The 20,807-nt window shown below is 36.5% G+C and overlaps 4 protein-coding genes across 4 annotated transcripts; 1 reads left to right on the top strand and 3 right to left on the bottom strand.

The window, feature by feature from the left end:
- LOC104712148 (splicing factor 3B subunit 3-like) lies at window positions 527-4,758 on the top strand. The gene is made up of 3 exons (XM_010428981.2): window positions 527-3,734; window positions 3,844-4,335; window positions 4,430-4,758. Exons 1-3 carry the CDS (start codon window positions 726-728, stop codon window positions 4,565-4,567), a joined length of 3,639 nt encoding a protein of 1,212 aa, XP_010427283.1. The 5' UTR covers window positions 527-725; the 3' UTR covers window positions 4,568-4,758.
- LOC104712147 (splicing factor 3B subunit 3) lies at window positions 9,733-13,939 on the bottom strand. The gene is made up of 3 exons (XM_010428979.2): window positions 10,757-13,939; window positions 10,156-10,647; window positions 9,733-10,061 (listed from the first exon to the last, which is right to left on the bottom strand). The coding sequence occupies exons 1-3, from the start codon at window positions 13,763-13,765 to the stop codon at window positions 9,924-9,926; spliced, it is 3,639 nt and encodes a 1,212-aa protein (XP_010427281.1). The 5' UTR covers window positions 13,766-13,939; the 3' UTR covers window positions 9,733-9,923.
- Window positions 14,098-16,131, bottom strand: LOC104712146 (caffeoylshikimate esterase-like). The gene is made up of 6 exons (XM_019230048.1): window positions 15,996-16,131; window positions 15,765-15,911; window positions 15,234-15,364; window positions 15,009-15,149; window positions 14,765-14,863; window positions 14,098-14,595 (listed from the first exon to the last, which is right to left on the bottom strand). Exons 1-6 carry the CDS (start codon window positions 16,129-16,131, stop codon window positions 14,338-14,340), a joined length of 912 nt encoding a protein of 303 aa, XP_019085593.1. The 3' UTR covers window positions 14,098-14,337.
- On the bottom strand, window positions 17,846-19,925 carry LOC104712145 (caffeoylshikimate esterase-like). Its single transcript, XM_010428977.2, has 7 exons — window positions 19,723-19,925; window positions 19,436-19,571; window positions 19,183-19,329; window positions 18,823-18,953; window positions 18,563-18,700; window positions 18,388-18,486; window positions 17,846-18,278 (listed from the first exon to the last, which is right to left on the bottom strand). Exons 1-7 carry the CDS (start codon window positions 19,738-19,740, stop codon window positions 18,003-18,005), a joined length of 945 nt encoding a protein of 314 aa, XP_010427279.1. The 5' UTR covers window positions 19,741-19,925; the 3' UTR covers window positions 17,846-18,002.

The following is a 20,807-nucleotide window of genomic DNA, read 5'->3' as shown; positions in this document are numbered from 1 at the left end:
TTAACTAAACCTTATAGGTTTTATCAATATTAATATATGCTACTTACTCCTCTTGTTTGATCTGGCCTTGTTGATTTCTTTGACCTATTTTGCTTCTTTCTATTTCCCTCTAGAAATTAAAAGAGATCGTTTTAAAAGAAAAAAAAAATGAATTGTAAGAGATCGTATTCATATCTTCCTATACATAAAGACAATTTATGCATTGTTTGTTCTAAAATTATGTTATCTTGCTAAACTATATCATTGTTCATTTGGAATTTTTTTTTTTTGTTGCAGTCTGACTTTTATAGTTTTGGATTTTGGTTCAGTTCATACACTTTTTAGTTTTTTGGTGCCTTGTTAAAACGATTAATGCAGTTCTTTATGATTTTACCGGTCACATAATTATCCTAAATCACAACTTATAATAGAATATTGGGCCAATATTGGGCCAATGTTGTTACATCCTGAATTAAGGCCCATGGCTGAACCTCCGCCGAGCAGGAACCACCACTCCCCTCGTCGAGCTTGGAGCTATGGCGGTAATTCATAATTAGCTGAGCTCTAGGGTTTATTGTTTCCTTTCTTCACCATAATTTGCCAAATCCAAAGTCGTAAACGGTCTAGGAGTTCATCTGAACTCGGAAGCAAAACCATCCTGAAGTTGTTACAGTTTCCTGGATTCTACTAAACCCTAGCAGGTTCGGTGGTGGTTGTATTGTAGGGTTGGTCGAGGTTGAGAGAGAATGTATCTGTACAGTCTTACACTGCAGCAGGCGACGGGAATCACCTGCGCAATCAACGGGAACTTCTCCGGTGGGAAGACGCAGGAGATTGCGGTAGCGCGTGGCAAGATTCTGGATCTTCTCCGCCCAGACGAGAACGGTAAGATCCAAACGATACACTCTGTGGAAGTATTCGGTGCAATTAGATCCTTAGCTCAGTTTAGGTTGACCGGTGCGCAGAAGGATTATCTAGTGGTTGGGTCAGATTCGGGTAGGATAGTGATACTTGAGTACAACAAGGAGAAGAATGTGTTCGATAAAGTTCATCAGGAGACCTTTGGCAAGTCGGGTTGCAGAAGAATTGTGCCTGGCCAGTACTTGGCTGTTGATCCCAAAGGAAGAGCTGTTATGATTGGAGCTTGTGAGAAGCAGAAACTGGTTTATGTTTTGAACAGAGATACTACTGCTAGGTTAACCATTTCTTCTCCTTTGGAAGCTCACAAGTCTCATACTATTTGCTATTCTGTCTGCGGTGTGGACTGTGGCTTCGATAACCCCATTTTTGCAGCCATTGAGCTTGATTACTCCGAGGCAGATCAGGATCCTACTGGCCAAGCCGCTAGTGAGGCTCAGAAGCATTTGACTTTCTATGAGCTCGATTTGGGGCTCAACCATGTCTCTAGAAAGTGGTCTGAACCAGTTGACAATGGTGCCAATATGCTTGTTACTGTTCCTGGAGGAGCTGATGGGCCGAGTGGAGTTCTGGTTTGCGCCGAGAATTTTGTTATTTACAAGAATCAGGGTCATCCAGAGGTGAGAGCCTTGATACCTAGACGAGCTGATTTGCCTGCTGAACGAGGAGTTTTGGTTGTTTCTGCAGCCGTGCACAAGCAGAAGACAATGTTCTTCTTTTTAATTCAGACCGAGTATGGCGACGTTTTTAAGGTTACTCTGGATCACAATGGGGATAATGTCTCCGAGTTGAAGATAAAATATTTCGACACCATTCCTGTCGCTGCTTCGATTTGTGTTTTGAAGCTGGGTTTCCTTTTCTCTGCTTCGGAATTTGGAAACCATGGTTTGTATCAGTTTCAGGCCATAGGGGAGGAACCTGATGTAGAGTCTTCATCCTCTAATCTGATGGAGATTGAAGATGGTTTTCAGCCCGTCTTTTTTCAACCTAGACGACTTAAGAACCTTGTTAGCATTGACCAAGTCCAGAGTCTGATGCCACTCATGGACATGAAAGTCCTAAATCTTTTTGAAGAAGAAACGCCTCAGATCTTTTCACTTTGTGGGAGAGGTCCACGCTCCACTCTAAGGATACTGAGACCTGGTTTGGCCATCACTGAGATGGCTGTCTCTCAGCTTCCAGGTCAGCCAAGTGCTGTGTGGACGGTGAAAAAGAATGTGAGCGATGAGTTTGATGCATATATCGTTGTCTCTTTTACCAATGCTACTCTTGTTCTTTCGATTGGTGAAACAGTTGAAGAAGTTAACGACAGTGGGTTTCTTGATACTACCCCGTCCCTGGCTGTCTCCCTGATCGGCGATGATTCTCTCATGCAAGTCCATCCCAATGGTATCCGCCACATAAGGGAAGATGGACGTATTAACGAATGGAGAACTCCTGGCAAGAGGTCAATTGTTAAAGTTGGGTATAATCGGCTTCAAGTGGTCATTGCATTGAGTGGGGGAGAGCTTATCTACTTTGAGGCAGATATGACGGGTCAGCTGATGGAGGTGGAGAAACATGAGATGTCTGGTGATGTGGCTTGCCTGGACATTGCGCCTGTTCCTGAAGGAAGACAAAGGTCTCGCTTTCTTGCGGTGGGATCCTATGATAATACTGTGCGCATTCTATCTTTGGATCCTGACGACTGTCTGCAGATTCTCAGCGTGCAAAGTGTCTCTTCAGCTCCGGAGTCTCTGCTATTCCTCGAAGTTCAGGCATCGATTGGTGGAGATGATGGTGCTGATCACCCGGCAAATCTCTTCCTTAATTCTGGTCTGCAGAATGGTGTTCTATTCAGAACGGTGGTGGATATGGTGACTGGTCAGCTTTCGGATTCTCGATCCCGCTTCTTGGGACTGAAGCCTCCCAAGTTATTCTCCATTTCTGTGAGAGGTCGGTCTGCAATGCTGTGTTTGTCTAGCCGACCTTGGCTTGGTTATATTCATCGGGGACACTTCCACTTGACGCCTCTTTCTTACGAGACTTTGGAATTTGCTGCCCCTTTTTCATCTGATCAGTGCGCTGAAGGTGTAGTCTCTGTCGCTGGAGATGCTCTGAGAATTTTTATGATCGATCGTCTTGGTGAAACGTTCAACGAAACAGTGGTCCCTCTGAGGTACACGCCTAGAAAATTTGTTGTCCAACCCAAGCGGAAGTTGTTGGTTATTATCGAGAGTGACCAGGGAGCATTCACCGCAGAAGAGCGTGAAGCTGCAAGAAAGGAGTGCTTCGAGGCTGGTGGAGTGGGAGAAAATGGCAATGCAGATCAGATGGAGAATGGTGCGGATGATGAAGATAAGGAGGACCCGCTTTCAGATGAGCAGTATGGTTATCCAAAAGCAGTTTCTGAAAAGTGGGTTTCTTGCATCAGAGTTCTTGATCCTAAGACAGCTACGACAACTTGCCTCCTGGAACTTCAGGACAACGAAGCTGCATACAGTGTCTGTACGGTGAATTTCCATGATAAAGAGTATGGCACTTTGTTGGCTGTTGGTACGGTCAAAGGGATGCAGTTCTGGCCCAAAAAGAATCTAGTGGCTGGGTTCATACATATTTATAGGTTTGTGGAGGATGGGAAATCTCTTGAGCTTCTTCATAAGACGCAAGTAGAAGGTGTTCCTCTTGCTCTGTGCCAGTTCCAAGGAAGACTGCTGGCAGGGATCGGACCTGTCCTCAGATTGTATGATTTGGGGAAAAAGAGACTGCTTAGGAAATGTGAAAACAAGCTCTTTCCAAACACCATTATCTCTATCCAAACTTACCGTGATCGTATATACGTTGGTGACATTCAGGAGGTGAGTGCTAGATCCTATTTATATGTTTACTTATTATTGTTGTTGTGCGCTTCTTATTGGTAAATAAATATCTCATCTGACCTATCAATTTTTTGTTTTGTTTTTGCAGTCTTTCCATTACTGCAAGTACAGGCGCGATGAGAATCAGCTATACATATTTGCAGATGACTGCGTCCCGAGGTGGCTGACAGCATCGCACCATGTGGATTTCGATACCATGGCAGGGGCAGATAAGTTTGGGAATGTGTATTTTGTGAGGTTGCCGCAGGATGTGTCGGAGGAGATAGAAGAAGACCCGACAGGCGGGAAGATCAAGTGGGAGCAAGGAAAGCTGAACGGAGCACCGAACAAAGTGGACGAGATAGTACAGTTCCATGTTGGGGACGTTGTGACGTGCTTGCAGAAAGCTTCGATGATCCCAGGTGGATCGGAATCCATAATGTATGGAACAGTGATGGGTGGCATAGGGGCATTACATGCATTCACATCCCGTGATGATGTCGATTTCTTCTCTCATCTAGAGATGCACATGAGGCAGGAGTATCCTCCTCTCTGCGGGAGAGACCACATGGCTTACAGATCTGCGTATTTTCCGGTCAAGGTATGAACCAAAAAAACCATTGCTCTTTTTCTCCTCTCCAAATAAAAAGCCTTGTTTTTGAATTGACACTTTTTGCATCTTTTATGTTTAACAGGACGTGATAGATGGAGATCTCTGTGAGCAGTTCCCGACACTTCCAATGGACTTGCAGAGGAAAATAGCAGACGAGTTGGATAGAACACCTGCGGAGATTCTCAAGAAGCTCGAAGACGCTAGGAATAAGATCATTTGAAAACACACACAAAAGAGGAGTCGTTGTTTTGTTGAAGAGGACAATGTAGAGTAGAGAAAGAGGTTATAATAGTTTTTTGTAAAGCTCTGTCTTCAATGGTTTGTAAAACAAAAACTCTTGTGAGAACTGATGAGTGAAGTCCAAATTTACTTTTGAATTCTACCATTTGGATCTCGTATATTTTAGTTGTTATTCTTAATGTTGATCCTTGTAGTAGTTGTGTGATGGCATATGGATGCTAAATGTTAATAGACTCCCGAACGTAGGCATTCCCATTCATAAAGTATGGATTAGTGATCCTAATTTTCACCTATTACTGTCTCCTGAATTATACTCCTTTTGTTTCATAATTTCACCTATAAGCAAAGAGGAGTCATTGTTTTGGATCGCGTATATTTTGTTGATTTTAGTTGTGCGATTGCATATTGATGCTAAATCTATACTATGAAAGTTGGCTAACTCTCTCCATCTTTGTGCCACATCAGCAATGGAGAGAGTGGCACATGTACATGACTAAAATCAACCAATCATTTTGAATTTTTTATGTTACTTGACTGATTCTCTTTGTCTTTCCCTGCTTGATTTTCGTCGTAACTGCTGCTTCGATCTTTTTCGTTTTCTCTTGCTTTAAATTTTGTAGTAACTGCTCATTTATAATATCTCTTACATCCTCCTGTTTTTTTTTGTAGTGAACGAAGATGTGGAAGATAAAATTCAACTACAGAGAAAGGATAACTTGAAGATCAAACATATTTAGAGAGTACTCTTTTGAAATAATCACCAACGAGACTAGGCTTTAGAATATAGATTAGACTTCTGAAGATAACAGAGAACTGAACTTCCTAAAGAAATAAAATTGTCTTATACTGATGTTAAGAAAATCTTAACATCATCTAGAAATTTTCTAATTGTAACTGATTATTATGCTTATTTTTCCAAATTGCTGATGGGTACAGCTTGTGCCTTCTTCTCAAGAGTCTATATCCACGCATGAACGAATTTACATTGGTTGTAACAGATTAGTTTTTATAGCTTACCTATACTATGTTAATGCATTAGTAATGGTTTATTTCTTTTGCTCAAAATAGGTTACAAGTTAGTTTCTTCATTATGGGAATTGCATGCTATACTTTGCTTACTGTTTTCTTTAATTATTCATATATTTTTTGCTTTGGTATGGTGTGGCAGGTTCGAAAAAAACAAATCCTTATATAGCAGGATTCATGAATAAATAGAGAAAGATGTTTAATTAGTTCTTCTAATTATAGTTTGTAAGTGATTATATTCATTCGCATTCGATGATAAACAAGAAAAATCAAAGTTCTTATGTGTTGTTTTTCTTCTCTGCAAACCTTTTTTCTATAACTCTATGTGCTCAACCATACATAGAATTGCAAGTTCATTCTCACTATGGTAATTTTATGTATCTAGGGCCAGAATGTTTGTTGTTAAATGTGATCTTACTATAGAATAAGAAGAAACTGGTCATTTTGTGTTTGATTCTGAAGAGGTAGAATAGATTATGAGTCTACAGTTTTTTTCCATACTGTTACACTAAGATTCAATTATGTGTGGTGGCTACTCCAAAATTTCAGTCACATGATATTGATCACCATGGTTTGTGCTTCCGTTTTTGGCTATTCAATACACGATCTGATATTGACAGTGAAAATGTAATTGTTCATATCGTCAAAAGATAATGCGCGCTGTGCGCGGGTACTCATCTAGTGTTAATTAATAAGGTCAATGTGGACCTCTTCCAACCAACAAAAAAAATTGATTTTAATATTCCTCTAGTCTTATCCCAAATTATAGATTTTTTTAGCTTTTTTTAATTTTAAATCTAATATAATAAAGTAGGCTTACTTACACTCTCTAAGGAAGCTCTATCATCTGCCACGTGGCACCTTTGAATCTTTTGTTTTTTTTGTTTCTCTTATGTTTAAGCTATTTATTAATAGTCTGTGTAAATAATTAATCTGTCACAAAAATATCTTTACTTCCCAAAGCAAAACCGAAGGAATCTCACAGTTCCGTCTTCTCCTCTTTCTCGCCTCACTCTCTTCTCCACCCCTACCTTCTTATATGTTCAATTACCGCTAGAAACCCTAATTAATCTCATCTCCGTTTTCATGGTGTTTCGTTGACCAACAACGGAGATCTTAAATCAATATACCGACGTTAACGTCGCTAAAAATCATAACAATGATATGTGAGAAAATGGAAAATCGTGATAGTTCATATATTTTTTTATCACCTATAAAATAGTTTAAGTATTTTCTGGCAATGAAAGTAGTTCATGTTTTTTTTCAAGCAAATATTAAATAAGTCATGTATTTTTTTGGTATTTTTCCCTTTTTTAGTTTCATCTTTCTAATTTAAAAATATGAGAGACACACTCTTCTATTTTTGATTATTATCATCTAATTTAAAAATATATAAGTTATTTTCATAATTAATTTGTTTGTAACATGTGACATATTTTCATGTAATTTTCTTTTAAATTTATTTTGTGGTCTCTTTTTAATATTTTCTTACCTAATTATTTTTATATTTTATATTATATAATATTTTCTAATTTCAGTTACTCTCTCCTTACTGGTCTATTTGGTATTTATTTTCTTAAACAATTAATATTTATTTTTAATTAAACCTAAAATGTAACATATTTAATCATATACATTAATTCATACTTTAAATATACACTTTAGTACTAAATTGTAACTAAAATTACATAAACTGTGAATTGCCTATTTGTTTTCTCCATTCACTTTCAGTTAAATACCCTAGCAATTATAATTATAACTCCTCTAATTTAATTTTTGAGAAATGTAACTTCCATCACTTCCTATCCTATAAATAATCATTCTCACATCCTCCTCCATCATATCTCAAATCCTAAATATTTTTGTTTTTGTTTTTTATGTTTTTAATGTTCTTGCATTGGTTGAAAACTGAATGAAAATAATATTTTAAGAGTTCAATAATATATTTTACATTGTTCTCCATTTTATTTCTTCTTGCTTTTATGTACTTCTTTCTTTACTTTAGATGTTAGATTATTTCTTACATATTATATATATTTATCTGATTCTTAAAAATATGTAATGTTCTAACTTCTAAGGAAAGAAATTTTGTATTATAATTATGAAATATCAAATCAATTTTTCTTAACTCTCTCTTACCTTTAACAAAATTGTAATACATTTCTTAAGAATACTCATCATTATATTTAGTTTCTGATTAAACATATAATTACATAAAGATCATTAAGCTATATTTATTTAATTCAAATATGTACTTCAAAAGGATTTATCTATATAAAAAACATTATAATATTCTAATTTCTATCTAGCTTTTACTACAAAGATGAAACAATTATAACTATTAGCAATATATATTTAAAATGAGGGCAATATAAAAAATAGACTTAAAGATAAAATTAATCTTTGGGAATTGTACTTTAAAGTTTTGCTTGCACTTCATATGATTTTATAGAAAATAATTTCGTTTCTCTCATTTAATACTTTAGGTTTTGTATTAGCTTATATGAGCAACTTAAATTAATATTTGAATATCATAGTTAATTTTCATTTAATCATTTTTTTAACCTCAAATCCTCAGAGAAACTAATGAAAATTATTATTGAAGTTAAATAATAATAAAACAAAGAAAATAAATAGATATGTATGTGTGATTATATTTAAATTAGTTATAAATTATGAAATTGTATGTTTTTTTTAAATGTAAATTTTCTAAAAAGATTTAGATTTAGAATTTTTTGCTTTTTTAATTATTAAATAAAATTAAATTAATTAACATAATTAATTATATGTATAACAATCCGCGCATGCGCAGGATATAACGTAGTAACCTATATTTTAATTGATACTTTTAAAAGTCAAATTGATATATTTCTCTTTTAATATTAATATTAAGATGCCCTCCTAAAACATACTTAATTAAGATCATGATATTTACTTCATGGAGCAACAATATATAGCATATCATGATTCATATAAACTTGTCATTGTGTATGTTTCAAAAGTAATTTAAATTTGATTAATGTTAAAATGAATAATTGACTCATGAATTCAATCACTTTATTTGATGATTCACATCCATCATAACATATATTGAAAGAAATAAAGGTTCACAGTTTGTGCAAATTGGTCAAATGACTAATTCTAAGGTAAATATATTACCAAGTACCCAAATGTTTAGACACAACCACAATCCATAACATATATTGCTTTCAGTTTTAGTAATTAAAAATTATTACTTTTGTATTAAATGTAAAACAACACTTTTAGATAATTTTTTGGAAGGAAGAACTTAGATTAATAACTTGATTAAGACTATGAAGTTATTAATCCACAAAGTTTGTTTAAATCATAGGAAAATCGTGGCAAGCTGCTGAGATGCATAATAAGCATTAAATCATGGATAAACATAAAATCAGAATCCCACCATGGGTTGTGTGTATTGTTGGATTCTTCCTTTGTTTCTTTAAGAACATATGTTCTTCCACACATAACAATAAAAACACCTTCCTCGGGAAATCTTTCAGCCATCGTTCTTCTTCGTACAAGCTACCGATAACAACGACATCAGACGATAACTACAAGATTGTCTTTACGAGTCTGAGGATTCATGCTGAGAAAGGTACCAAGCTTATGAGTCTGAAGAATCATGCTGAGGAAGGTACCAAACATGATGAGAACACTGTTAAAGCAAGCCTTAAAGAACTTGTAATAAGACTCAAGGATAACCATTCCTTAGGTTTCAACTTCTAATATAGTTACTTCTATTTTACTTTTAGTAGTCATATTGAAGTGTATGATATTTTGCTAAACAAATCTCCCAATAAAACATCCTGTCACAAAAACTATATTATAACCTCTTTCTCTAGTCTACATTGTCCACTTCAACAAAACAATGACTCCTCTTTTGTGTTTTTTTATTAAATGATCTTATCCCTAGCGCCTTCGAGCTTACAGGTGAAAATATGAAACAAAAGGAGTATAATTCAGGAGATAGTAATAGGTGAAAATTAGGATCACTAATCCATACTTTATGAATGGGAATGCCTACGTTCGGGAGTCTATTAACATTTACCATCCATATGCCATCACACAACTACTACAAGGATCAACATTAAGAATAACAACTAAAATATACGAGATCCAAATGGTAGAATTCAAAAGTAAATTTGGACTTCACTCATCAGTTCTCACAAGAGTTTTTGTTTTACAAACCATTGAAGACAGAGCTTTACAAAAAACTATTATAACCTCTTTCTCTACTCTACATTGTCCTCTTCAACAAAACAACGACTCCTCTTTTGTGTGTGTTTTCAAATGATCTTATTCCTAGCGTCTTCGAGCTTCTTGAGAATCTCCGCAGGTGTTCTATCCAACTCGTCTGCTATTTTCCTCTGCAAGTCCATTGGAAGTGTCGGGAACTGCTCACAGAGATCTCCATCTATCACGTCCTGTTAAACATAAAAGATGCAAAAAGTGTCAATTCAAAAACAAGGCTTTTTATTTGGAGAGGAGAAAAAGAGCAATGGTTTTTTTGGTTCATACCTTGACCGGAAAATACGCAGATCTGTAAGCCATGTGGTCTCTCCCGCAGAGAGGAGGATACTCCTGCCTCATGTGCATCTCTAGATGAGAGAAGAAATCGACATCATCACGGGATGTGAATGCATGTAATGCCCCTATGCCACCCATCACTGTTCCATACATTATGGATTCCGATCCACCTGGGATCATCGAAGCTTTCTGCAAGCACGTCACAACGTCCCCAACATGGAACTGTACTATCTCGTCCACTTTGTTCGGTGCTCCGTTCAGCTTTCCTTGCTCCCACTTGATCTTCCCGCCTGTCGGGTCTTCTTCTATCTCCTCCGACACATCCTGCGGCAACCTCACAAAATACACATTCCCAAACTTATCTGCCCCTGCCATGGTATCGAAATCCACATGGTGCGATGCTGTCAGCCACCTCGGGACGCAGTCATCTGCAAATATGTATAGCTGATTCTCATCGCGCCTGTACTTGCAGTAATGGAAAGACTGCAAAAACAAAACAAAAAATTGATAGGTCAGATGAGATATTTATTTACCAATAAGAAGCGCACAACAACAATAATAAGTAAACATATAAATAGGATCTAGCACTCACCTCCTGAATGTCACCAACGTATATACGATCACGGTAAGTTTGGATAGAGATAATGGTGTTTGGAAAGAGCTTGTTTTCACATTTCCTAAGCAGTCTCTTTTTCCCCAAATCATACAATCTGAGGACAGGTCCGATCCCTGCCAGCAGTCTTCCTTGGAACTGGCACAGAGCAAGAGGAACACCTTCTACTTGCGTCTTATGAAGAAGCTCAAGAGATTTCCCATCCTCCACAAACCTATAAATATGTATGAACCCAGCCACTAGATTCTTTTTGGGCCAGAACTGCATCCCTTTGACCGTACCAACAGCCAACAAAGTGCCATACTCTTTATCATGGAAATTCACCGTACAGACACTGTATGCAGCTTCGTTGTCCTGAAGTTCCAGGAGGCAAGTTGTCGTAGCTGTCTTAGGATCAAGAACTCTGATGCAAGAAACCCACTTTTCAGAAACTGCTTTTGGATAACCATACTGCTCATCTGAAAGCGGGTCCTCCTTATCTTCATCATCCGCACCATTCTCCATCTGATCTGCATTGCCATTTTCTCCCACTCCACCAGCCTCGAAGCACTCCTTTCTTGCAGCTTCACGCTCTTCTGCGGTGAATGCTCCCTGGTCACTCTCGATAATAACCAACAACTTCCGCTTGGGTTGGACAACAAATTTTCTAGGCGTGTACCTCAGAGGGACCACTGTTTCGTTGAACGTTTCACCAAGACGATCGATCATAAAAATTCTCAGAGCATCTCCAGCGACAGAGACTACACCTTCAGCGCACTGATCAGATGAAAAAGGGGCAGCAAATTCCAAAGTCTCGTAAGAAAGAGGCGTCAAGTGGAAGTGTCCCCGATGAATATAACCAAGCCAAGGTCGGCTAGACAAACACAGCATTGCAGACCGACCTCTCACAGAAATGGAGAATAACTTGGGAGGCTTCAGTCCCAAGAAGCGGGATCGAGAATCCGAAAGCTGACCAGTCACCATATCCACCACCGTTCTGAATAGAACACCATTCTGCAGACCAGAATTAAGGAAGAGATTTGCCGGGTGATCAGCACCATCATCTCCACCAATCGATGCCTGAACTTCGAGGAATAGCAGAGACTCCGGAGCTGAAGAGACACTTTGCACGCTGAGAATCTGCAGACAGTCGTCAGGATCCAAAGATAGAATGCGCACAGTATTATCATAGGATCCCACCGCAAGAAAGCGAGACCTTTGTCTTCCTTCAGGAACAGGCGCAATGTCCAGGCAAGCCACATCACCAGACATCTCATGTTTCTCCACCTCCATCAGCTGACCCGTCATATCTGCCTCAAAGTAGATAAGCTCTCCCCCACTCAATGCAATGACCACTTGAAGCCGATTATACCCAACTTTAACAATTGACCTCTTGCCAGGAGTTCTCCATTCGTTAATACGTCCATCTTCCCTTATGTGGCGGATACCATTGGGATGGACTTGCATGAGAGAATCATCGCCGATCAGGGAGACAGCCAGGGACGGGGTAGTATCAAGAAACCCACTGTCGTTAACTTCTTCAACTGTTTCACCAATCGAAAGAACAAGAGTAGCATTGGTAAAAGAGACAACGATATATGCATCAAACTCATCGCTCACATTCTTTTTCACCGTCCACACAGCACTTGGCTGACCTGGAAGCTGAGAGACAGCCATCTCAGTGATGGCCAAACCAGGTCTCAGTATCCTTAGAGTGGAGCGTGGACCTCTCCCACAAAGTGAAAAGATCTGAGGGGTTTCTTCTTCAAAAAGATTTAGGACTTTCATGTCCATGAGTGGCATCAGACTCCCGACTTGGTCAATACTAACAAGGTTCTTAAGTCGTCTAGGTTGAAAAAAGACGGGCTGAAAACCATCTTCAATCTCCATCAGATTAGAGGATGAAGACTCTACATCAGGTTCCTCCCCTATGGCCTGAAACTGATACAAACCATGGTTTCCAAATTCCGAAGCAGAGAAAAGAAACCCCAGCTTCAGAACACAAATCGAAGCAGCGACCGGAATGGTGTCGAAATATTTTATCTTCAACTCGGAGACATTATCTCCATTGTGATCCAGAGTAACCTTAAAAATGTCACCATACTCGGTCTGAATTAAAAAGAAGAACATTGTCTTCTGCTTGTGCACGGCTGCAGAAACAACCAAAACTCCTCGTTCAGCAGGCAAATCAGCTCGTCTAGGTATCAAGGCTCTCACCTCAGGATGACCCTGATTCTTGTAAATAACAAAATTCTCGGCGCAAACCAAAACACCACTCGGCCCATCAGCTCCTCCAGGAACAGTAACAAGCATATTGGCACCATTGTCAACTGGTTCAGACCACTTTCTAGAGACATGGTTGAGCCCCAAATCGAGCTCATAGAAAGTCAAATGCTTCTGAGCCTCACTAGCGGCTTGGCCAGTAGGATCCTGATCTGCCTCGGAGTAATCAAGCTCAATGGCTGCAAAAATGGGGTTATCGAAGCCACAGTCCACACCGCAGACAGAATAGCAAATAGTATGAGACTTGTGAGCTTCCAAAGGAGAAGAAATGGTTAACCTAGCAGTAGTATCTCTGTTCAAAACATAAACCAGTTTCTGCTTCTCACAAGCTCCAATCATAACAGCTCTTCCTTTGGGATCAACAGCCAAGTACTGGCCAGGCACAATTCTTCTGCAACCCGACTTGCCAAAGGTCTCCTGATGAACTTTATCGAACACATTCTTCTCCTTGTTGTACTCAAGTATCACTATCCTACCCGAATCTGACCCAACCACTAGATAATCCTTCTGCGCACCGGTCAACCTAAACTGAGCTAAGGATCTAATTGCACCGAATACTTCCACAGAGTGTATCGTTTGGATCTTACCGTTCTCGTCTGGGCGGAGAAGATCCAGAATCTTGCCACGCGCTACCGCAATCTCCTGCGTCTTCCCACCGGAGAAGTTCCCGTTGATTGCGCAGGTGATTCCCGTCGCCTGCTGCAGTGTAAGACTGTACAGATACATCTCTCTCAAACGACCCAACCCTACAATACAACCACCACCGAACCTGCTAGGGTTTTAGACTTCAACTTAAGATTTTCGCTGGCCTTTCGAGTTTATGCGAACTCCTATCGCATTATCAACTTTAGATTTGGTAAGATTATGATGAAGAAGGAGATGAATAAACCCTAAATATTACCGCCATAGCTCGAAGCTCGGAGAGAGGTGTTCTAACCGCAAAGATCCAATCATGGGCTTGTTTTCTGAAACCAAACCGGCCCATATAGTATTTACTAAAAAATTCAAAATCAAGGGTAATACAATCAAGGAATTTACATTTACTTTGGATGCTTGTGTTTAGTTAAACCAGTAGTACTTAGTACTTACTGTATCTACATGATATTAAATAGACAAATACAAAAACAACCCAGAAGGTTAGAAAACAAAATCTTACTTATTTGATAAAATCATCTAATCTCTTAAGCTATGATCCAACCTTTTTTTTTTAATTTCAAACCTTAAAAAATGAAGTTGCACACTAGGAGAAAATAACAAGACGTGGTTGTACGTAGTAGTCTAGACCGAGTCTGAGTTAATCAGATTTGAGATTTTGCTTCATCATTATTAGCCTTGACATTAAGTGTAGTGATTCTTGTCTGCATCCATTGGACAATGTCATTGAACACAACTGTTGAATTCTCTGGAGGCTCCCCGAAAAGAAGGCTATGCCACATTTCTGGATACAACTTCAAGGTCTTGTCATTAGATGAAGCCACCTCATAAAGCAATTTGCTCACTCCTTTATCCGTCACTTTGTCATCTTCTCCATGCAAAACTATGAACGGCATTGTCACCTATTCTCACATGCACATATACCCCAAATTAACATTTTTACATTTTAAGATGTTAGATTGTTTTTTTTTTTGTTTTTTTGGTGACTTTTTGGGTTTGTTTTGAACATTTACATATATATGTATATTAGTATATTTTTTTACCAAAAAAATGTATATGTTAGTAGATTACCTCGTTCAACCGATTCTCTAGATCGAGACTGACTCTATAAAGCTCGCTCATTGTCTTCATACGAGGTCTCCCTTGGTAGCAATTTGGATTCGCTCTTATCTGTATGTTTAAAGGGTCATGACTCATGAGTGTGATAGCGATTCTGGTCCGAAGATTTTTCAACGTTTATAATTTATTGGTTACCAAAAAACAAAATCATATCTTATAAATGATGTACGTATCGAAAAAAAAAAAGTAAGAGTACCTCTTGTCTCTTTTCAGGCAGTTTAAACGCGTTATTGATGATATCGGGTCCCGGAACTATCGATTTCCATGATGGGATCAGATTCGTAACCATAGTAATCATAGATATAACCATTCGTGATGGTTTCATCTCCTCAGCAATCTGACTCTCATCATATTAGTACGTAATTATACATAATTCTTTTAGGATATGAAACGATGTACGAATGTGAATGTATATGTTCACCTTACACATGGGCGCAATAAGGATTCCTCCATCCCATAACTCGGGTTTCTTGCGGTGCAACAGAAGAACTACAGCTCCTCCCATCGACTCTCCCATTATAAACTTCTTCTTCTTTGTGTTATCTCCCATCTCTGCCTCGCACAACAAACAAAATCAAAGTCGTACATGGCTTAGTATCGCGGATAACTAGAGCATTTGCATGGGACAGTGGTTTAGTTCTAAATTCTTTTTGCATAAGATTTATTTACCACATAAAAATATGTATTTACTATAGATTTGCAATGAAACTCCATATAATATAATTTGAGTTCGCATTTACATTTAGCCTATACTTTTAGATGAAACCATTTTAACTTTTCTAAGAATACCTTTTGTTTTCAAAAATAAACTGTAAAATGTTACACATTTTTCTCATGTAGAAATGTAAACGCAGAAAAATGCTTTTGAAACAGTCTAGCTGGTTTATGGCTAACGTTATGATAAATTCAACAATGTACAGTGTCTAATGAGGTCAAGAAAGAAGAGATGGACCAGATATTTTGGAGAAATGTGAAGAGACATCGTCGATGAGAAGATCGAAGTTATCAATGTAGACAGAGAGGCCGCCTGATCTTCCATGTCCTTCATATTCAATTCCATACACAGCAAACCCTTCTTTTGCAAAATTAGATGCAATATCTGCAAGCAAGAATAATTCACATTTAATTCACCTCTTTGTTCCTCAATCTCCAATGGATGCATATATATTATGTAAATAGATACCTTTAAAGGTGGTGCTGCAATCAATTGCATAGCCATGGCAAAAAAAGATGAGAGCTCTTGGTTCTTGGTTCACTGGAAACCATTTGCATGTTAAGAGTTGCATCCCCCTTGAATTCTCTATGAATTCCTGAATCATTGAACTTATAAGACTTGTTCATTTGATATATAATAAAAACATAAGAGTATTGAATTTTACCTCGCTATATCCGACTTGGCCGTCAACATGAGCCTGTACATTACAAAAGTCAAGTCAAATATACATAAATTTATAAGCCAGATAATTAAGAAGAACAAAACTAACCATGTTTGATCACAGAAAATGTAATGTGAGAGTAGCAATTAAAACATAACAGAGAATATATGGCTTAGGTTGTTGTTTCTTGTGGAAGAAGAAATGTTTGAAAAGGGTTGAATCAGACAATAGTGATGTCCTTCTTCTTCGCTCGCAAGACCTATTACTAAAATTTTAGGGGTGGCCTAAATTTAGCAATTTCATAACACCAAAAGTAAAGCACTAATGGCGGAATGAGTTTTTTTTTTTTTTTTCTTTTTCTTTAACGTCATTTAGTGAAGTTGTAACTTCATAAATTATAAATGATGCCCAATTAAATCCATACTAACAAGAAACTGGTTACTTTTCCTTCTCATCATATTCTAGTTTCTCACTTAGATTTAGGTTGATTTCATGTTCAGTGTTCTGTGAAGTCGTAACCTGCTCTCTGACATTTCCATTCAATCCTAGTCGAAGAACGTTGTAAGTCCGGTCGTGAGCTTTAACTAGAAGAAAGCAAGTTATCGATTGTTTTATAATGTTTTAAGAATCAAATGCAATTTGCAGTTGTTAAACGCATATAACAACACCAAACGCAAATATTGAATGGTAAGTCAAATAAATATCACATTTCATGTACTGTTTTCCAAATATATGACAAATTAAAACATATATTCAAAAATACCACAAACAAATTTGGGTTTGCCAAAGGTTGTCTAAATGTTAATATGAGGTCATAACTGATTTAGTAACTCTTTATGAACTTTAACTATCCACAATATTTTGGGATCTAGAATTTGTTCTAAATGAAATTTCGACATGTAATGCAAACCATAATAGTACACATGTAGGTTCTGATATGGTCAAATTTTTTTTGTTTGGATAAAGAAACAACATCAAATTTTGTAGTCTAGCTAGAGTGAGTAACTAATTTTCATTTATGGTAATCTCAGTGTGGTGGTATATAACAATTTTCGTGAGTTTTTTTTCTAAATCTCATAAATTTTGTTTTGTTTTGTTTTGTTTTGTGAGGACTGAGGAGATTCATTAAAGGTTTACATGTTTTCCAACCAAGTCAAACTCAAGTAACTACGGGATATTATTCTTAAATACGGATTTATATTGGATCACGCAGAGAGTAGATTTGGGGAATCATCTTGATGAGTATTAGAGAAGCAATATTTTCTTTTTATTATTCTTGCGAAGTTACATTTTCAAACATGAACTTGGGTGTTTGTATAACTTTTTATTTGATCCTTCAAAATTACGCTAGATCAACTAAAAAAATTGGGTCAGCCTTTTACTTATTGTAAAATTGGAGGCGTTGAATTATAACAGGTTGTAAGAATTTAGAACTCAAATCTACTATACAAAGCGAGGATTGGAAAATTTCTGACATTTTGTCATGAACCTTACGATACACACCATTCATTATTAATTCGACTCACCGCCAATGCACATAAACAGATCAGACAACACAAATTAACATTAAGAGTAAGTAAAAACACAGAAACATCACTTGTATGAACAAGAAATTGCATCACTTTGTTTTCTGAGGTCCAAGATGGGTTTCAAATTGATGACCTTTATTTCATTTTGAATGATATCATAACAGAGAAAGATCTACGAAACTCTATCATGACTTGCACGGTTCGGTGTACATAAAAAAGTTACAACATTCTTATACTAACAAATGATACATAAAAGTATAAAACTAAGGGTTTTAGTTACAACACTTATTTATGCATAGAAAAACCATCATTCATATGCTTTAACTCAGTCTCTAACCTTTGGTTTTTGACAGAAGCTCTCTCGTTTAGCCAATTTATGATATCACTAAACACAATCGTCAAATTCTCCGGAGATTCCCCGTATAAAAGCCCATGCCACATGTTCGGGTATAGCTTAAAAGTCTTGTCCGAACTTGAAGCCACCTCGTATAGTAGTTTGCTTACGTTTTGGTCTGTAACTTTATCATCTTCACCGTGAAGGACAATAAATGGCATCGATACCTGTTTTTTAATTCAATTATATTTTTAAAATGTCGATCCACAAATTCTGTTTAACAAATAAAATCAAATCTTGGACATAACAGAGGAGGTCGATAAAAAGATGAGAAACCTGATGAAGATTCTTTTCAAGATCCAAGCTAACCATTAAGAGTTGGTGAGCGGTTTTCAAGCGAGGTCGGCCCTTGTAGCAATACTCGTTTTCTCTTACCTTTGAAACAAAATTTCACTTTTAAGTAATGAAAACGTCTAGCTAAAATTATTACTACTACTATATGATATGTTACCTGTTTTCTTATGTGGGATTCTTTAAATGCCACGTCAATAATATCGTTGCTAGGAACTATCTTCCAAGTTGGAATAAACCGAGTTAGCTTTGTGAGAAATGAGATCACCATAGGATGTGGCTTTATGTCTTCTGCCAACTGTATGGAAAAAAAACTCAATCTTAAAGTTTAAAAGTCAACACTTTATAAATAGTAAGGATATAATATGCAAAGGGCTAACTTAAAAACACGAAGATCACGCTGATCAGATCAATACATACCTTACACATGGGAGCGACTAAAACTGCACCGTCCCAAAAATCGGGCTTCTTTCTCGCTAACAGTAACACGACTGCTCCTCCCATGGATTCTCCCATTAGAAACCTCATCTTTCCCTTATTCTCTTCCATCTCTTCACATTCATCATTTCCAAAATATATTAGTGCTAACATTTTACAAAAAGAAGAAGAAGAATTTTAGGTCTTTATGATTAATCTTCCTAGAATTTTAATTACTTAGGTCTATAGCTTTAGCTATGCTAAACTTATCTTTTGGTATTTATAGAATTTTTTTTTAAAATAGTGGCATATTTGGAGGTAAAACATTCTTGTTATATGGAATATATCGTAATGAATAATTACCGCAAATCGAAGAGTAATGAGAAGAGACGTCAAGAACAAGATCATCAAATTTTTTGACATAACCATTTAATCCCCCGGATTTACCATGCCCTTCATAGTCCATTCCGTAGACCGCGAATCCCGCATTGGCCAATCTCATTGCAGTGCCTGATGTATATGAATTAATATTGAGGATAAGCATTAGTTTTGCTATGAATATATATATATATATATATTGACAATTAATCATCAGAATAATCTCAAAATACGGAACTGCTCATGGTGATGCTTGATTCCATGGCGTAGCCATGACAGAGAAAGATTAAAGCCTTTGGTTCTTGGTGCAGCTCGGCCTCTGGTTTCCATGAACACGTGAAAAGTTGTATCCCTCGTGAGTTCAACACATAATCCTAACAAAAACGAAACCCCATTTTAATATCAGTTTTAAACTACATAATTTCATAACGAATCTTGATTTCTTACACAGAGCAAAAGCTTGCATGATTTATGATAAAATAGCTAATTCATAATTAAAAAAGAGAGAAAGATTAAGAGACATACCTCTTTGTACGTAACCATGATGTTCTGTTTTGAGTTTTGTTATAAATTATAAGAAAGGAAAACTGGATTTTGTTTCAATATATATAGAAGAAGAGGGTCACGTCACGTACCAGACACAGAGATTTATTGACCCAAAAGCAAAAAAAAAAAATTCGAAAGAGGAGAGAAGAAGAGAGTCAAAATCAGATTTGAGATTTTAACGAAGAGCCGCTTAATGCGTTTACATACGGGACCAGTTTACTAAAATATTTGTTTTTTTGTCGGATTTAAGATTTATTTCATTGACCTCAAAGCCACGAAGATAGATGTTGAATCAACATATTATATTACGATACTAGGTAACAACCCGCACATAGTGCGAAATAAATCGATTTAAAGAAAATTATCATAAGTAAAATTATTATCCTAGAACCAATATCTATTTGTATCAAACATAATATGTAACTTAAGTTTTTATTTATTTATTCAAAGCTGCACTTTTCGTGTAAAAAATATGTTTCACCCGTGAAATCTTTGAGTGTGTAAGAGGTTTTCTGGTAGAGAAAATATCGATAAAATGTTACTATTTATTGCAACATGTCTTTTGTGTGGTTTAAAAATCAAATTCATATCTTCTTATATTTTATTTTTTAATCATAATAATTTTGCATGTTTCTTATGTAACCATAACAATATATACTAAATTACTCGGTAGTTTAATTAATTAATTTTATTATATATTAGCAACAATCGGATTCTAAACTAAATTTTCTGTAGGAATCTAATTTATTGATTTAATATTTTTGATTCTATTTAAATCTTTTGAGTTAGTCGATTTACTAATATTTTCTATAAATGACGAATTATTACCAAAAAAGTCATTATGAAAAAATTAATGAAATTATAAAATCAATGTATTCGTGTAAGAATACATTTCACCTGTAAAATATGTGAACGTGGTAAAGAAAATATTTATAAAATGTTACAATTTAAGGCAATATATATTTTTGTGTGTTTTAAAAATCAAATTTATATTTATGGTTTGTCGAGTAACTATAACAATTTTGTATAATCTAATAATCACTCATTTTAAATATATTATAATT

The sequence above is a fragment of the Camelina sativa genome, chromosome 9, assembly GCF_000633955.1.
Source record: "Camelina sativa cultivar DH55 chromosome 9, Cs, whole genome shotgun sequence".
NCBI classification, from domain to species: Eukaryota; Viridiplantae; Streptophyta; class Magnoliopsida; order Brassicales; family Brassicaceae; genus Camelina; species Camelina sativa.
This window is presented reverse-complemented; position numbering and strand designations above follow the sequence as displayed.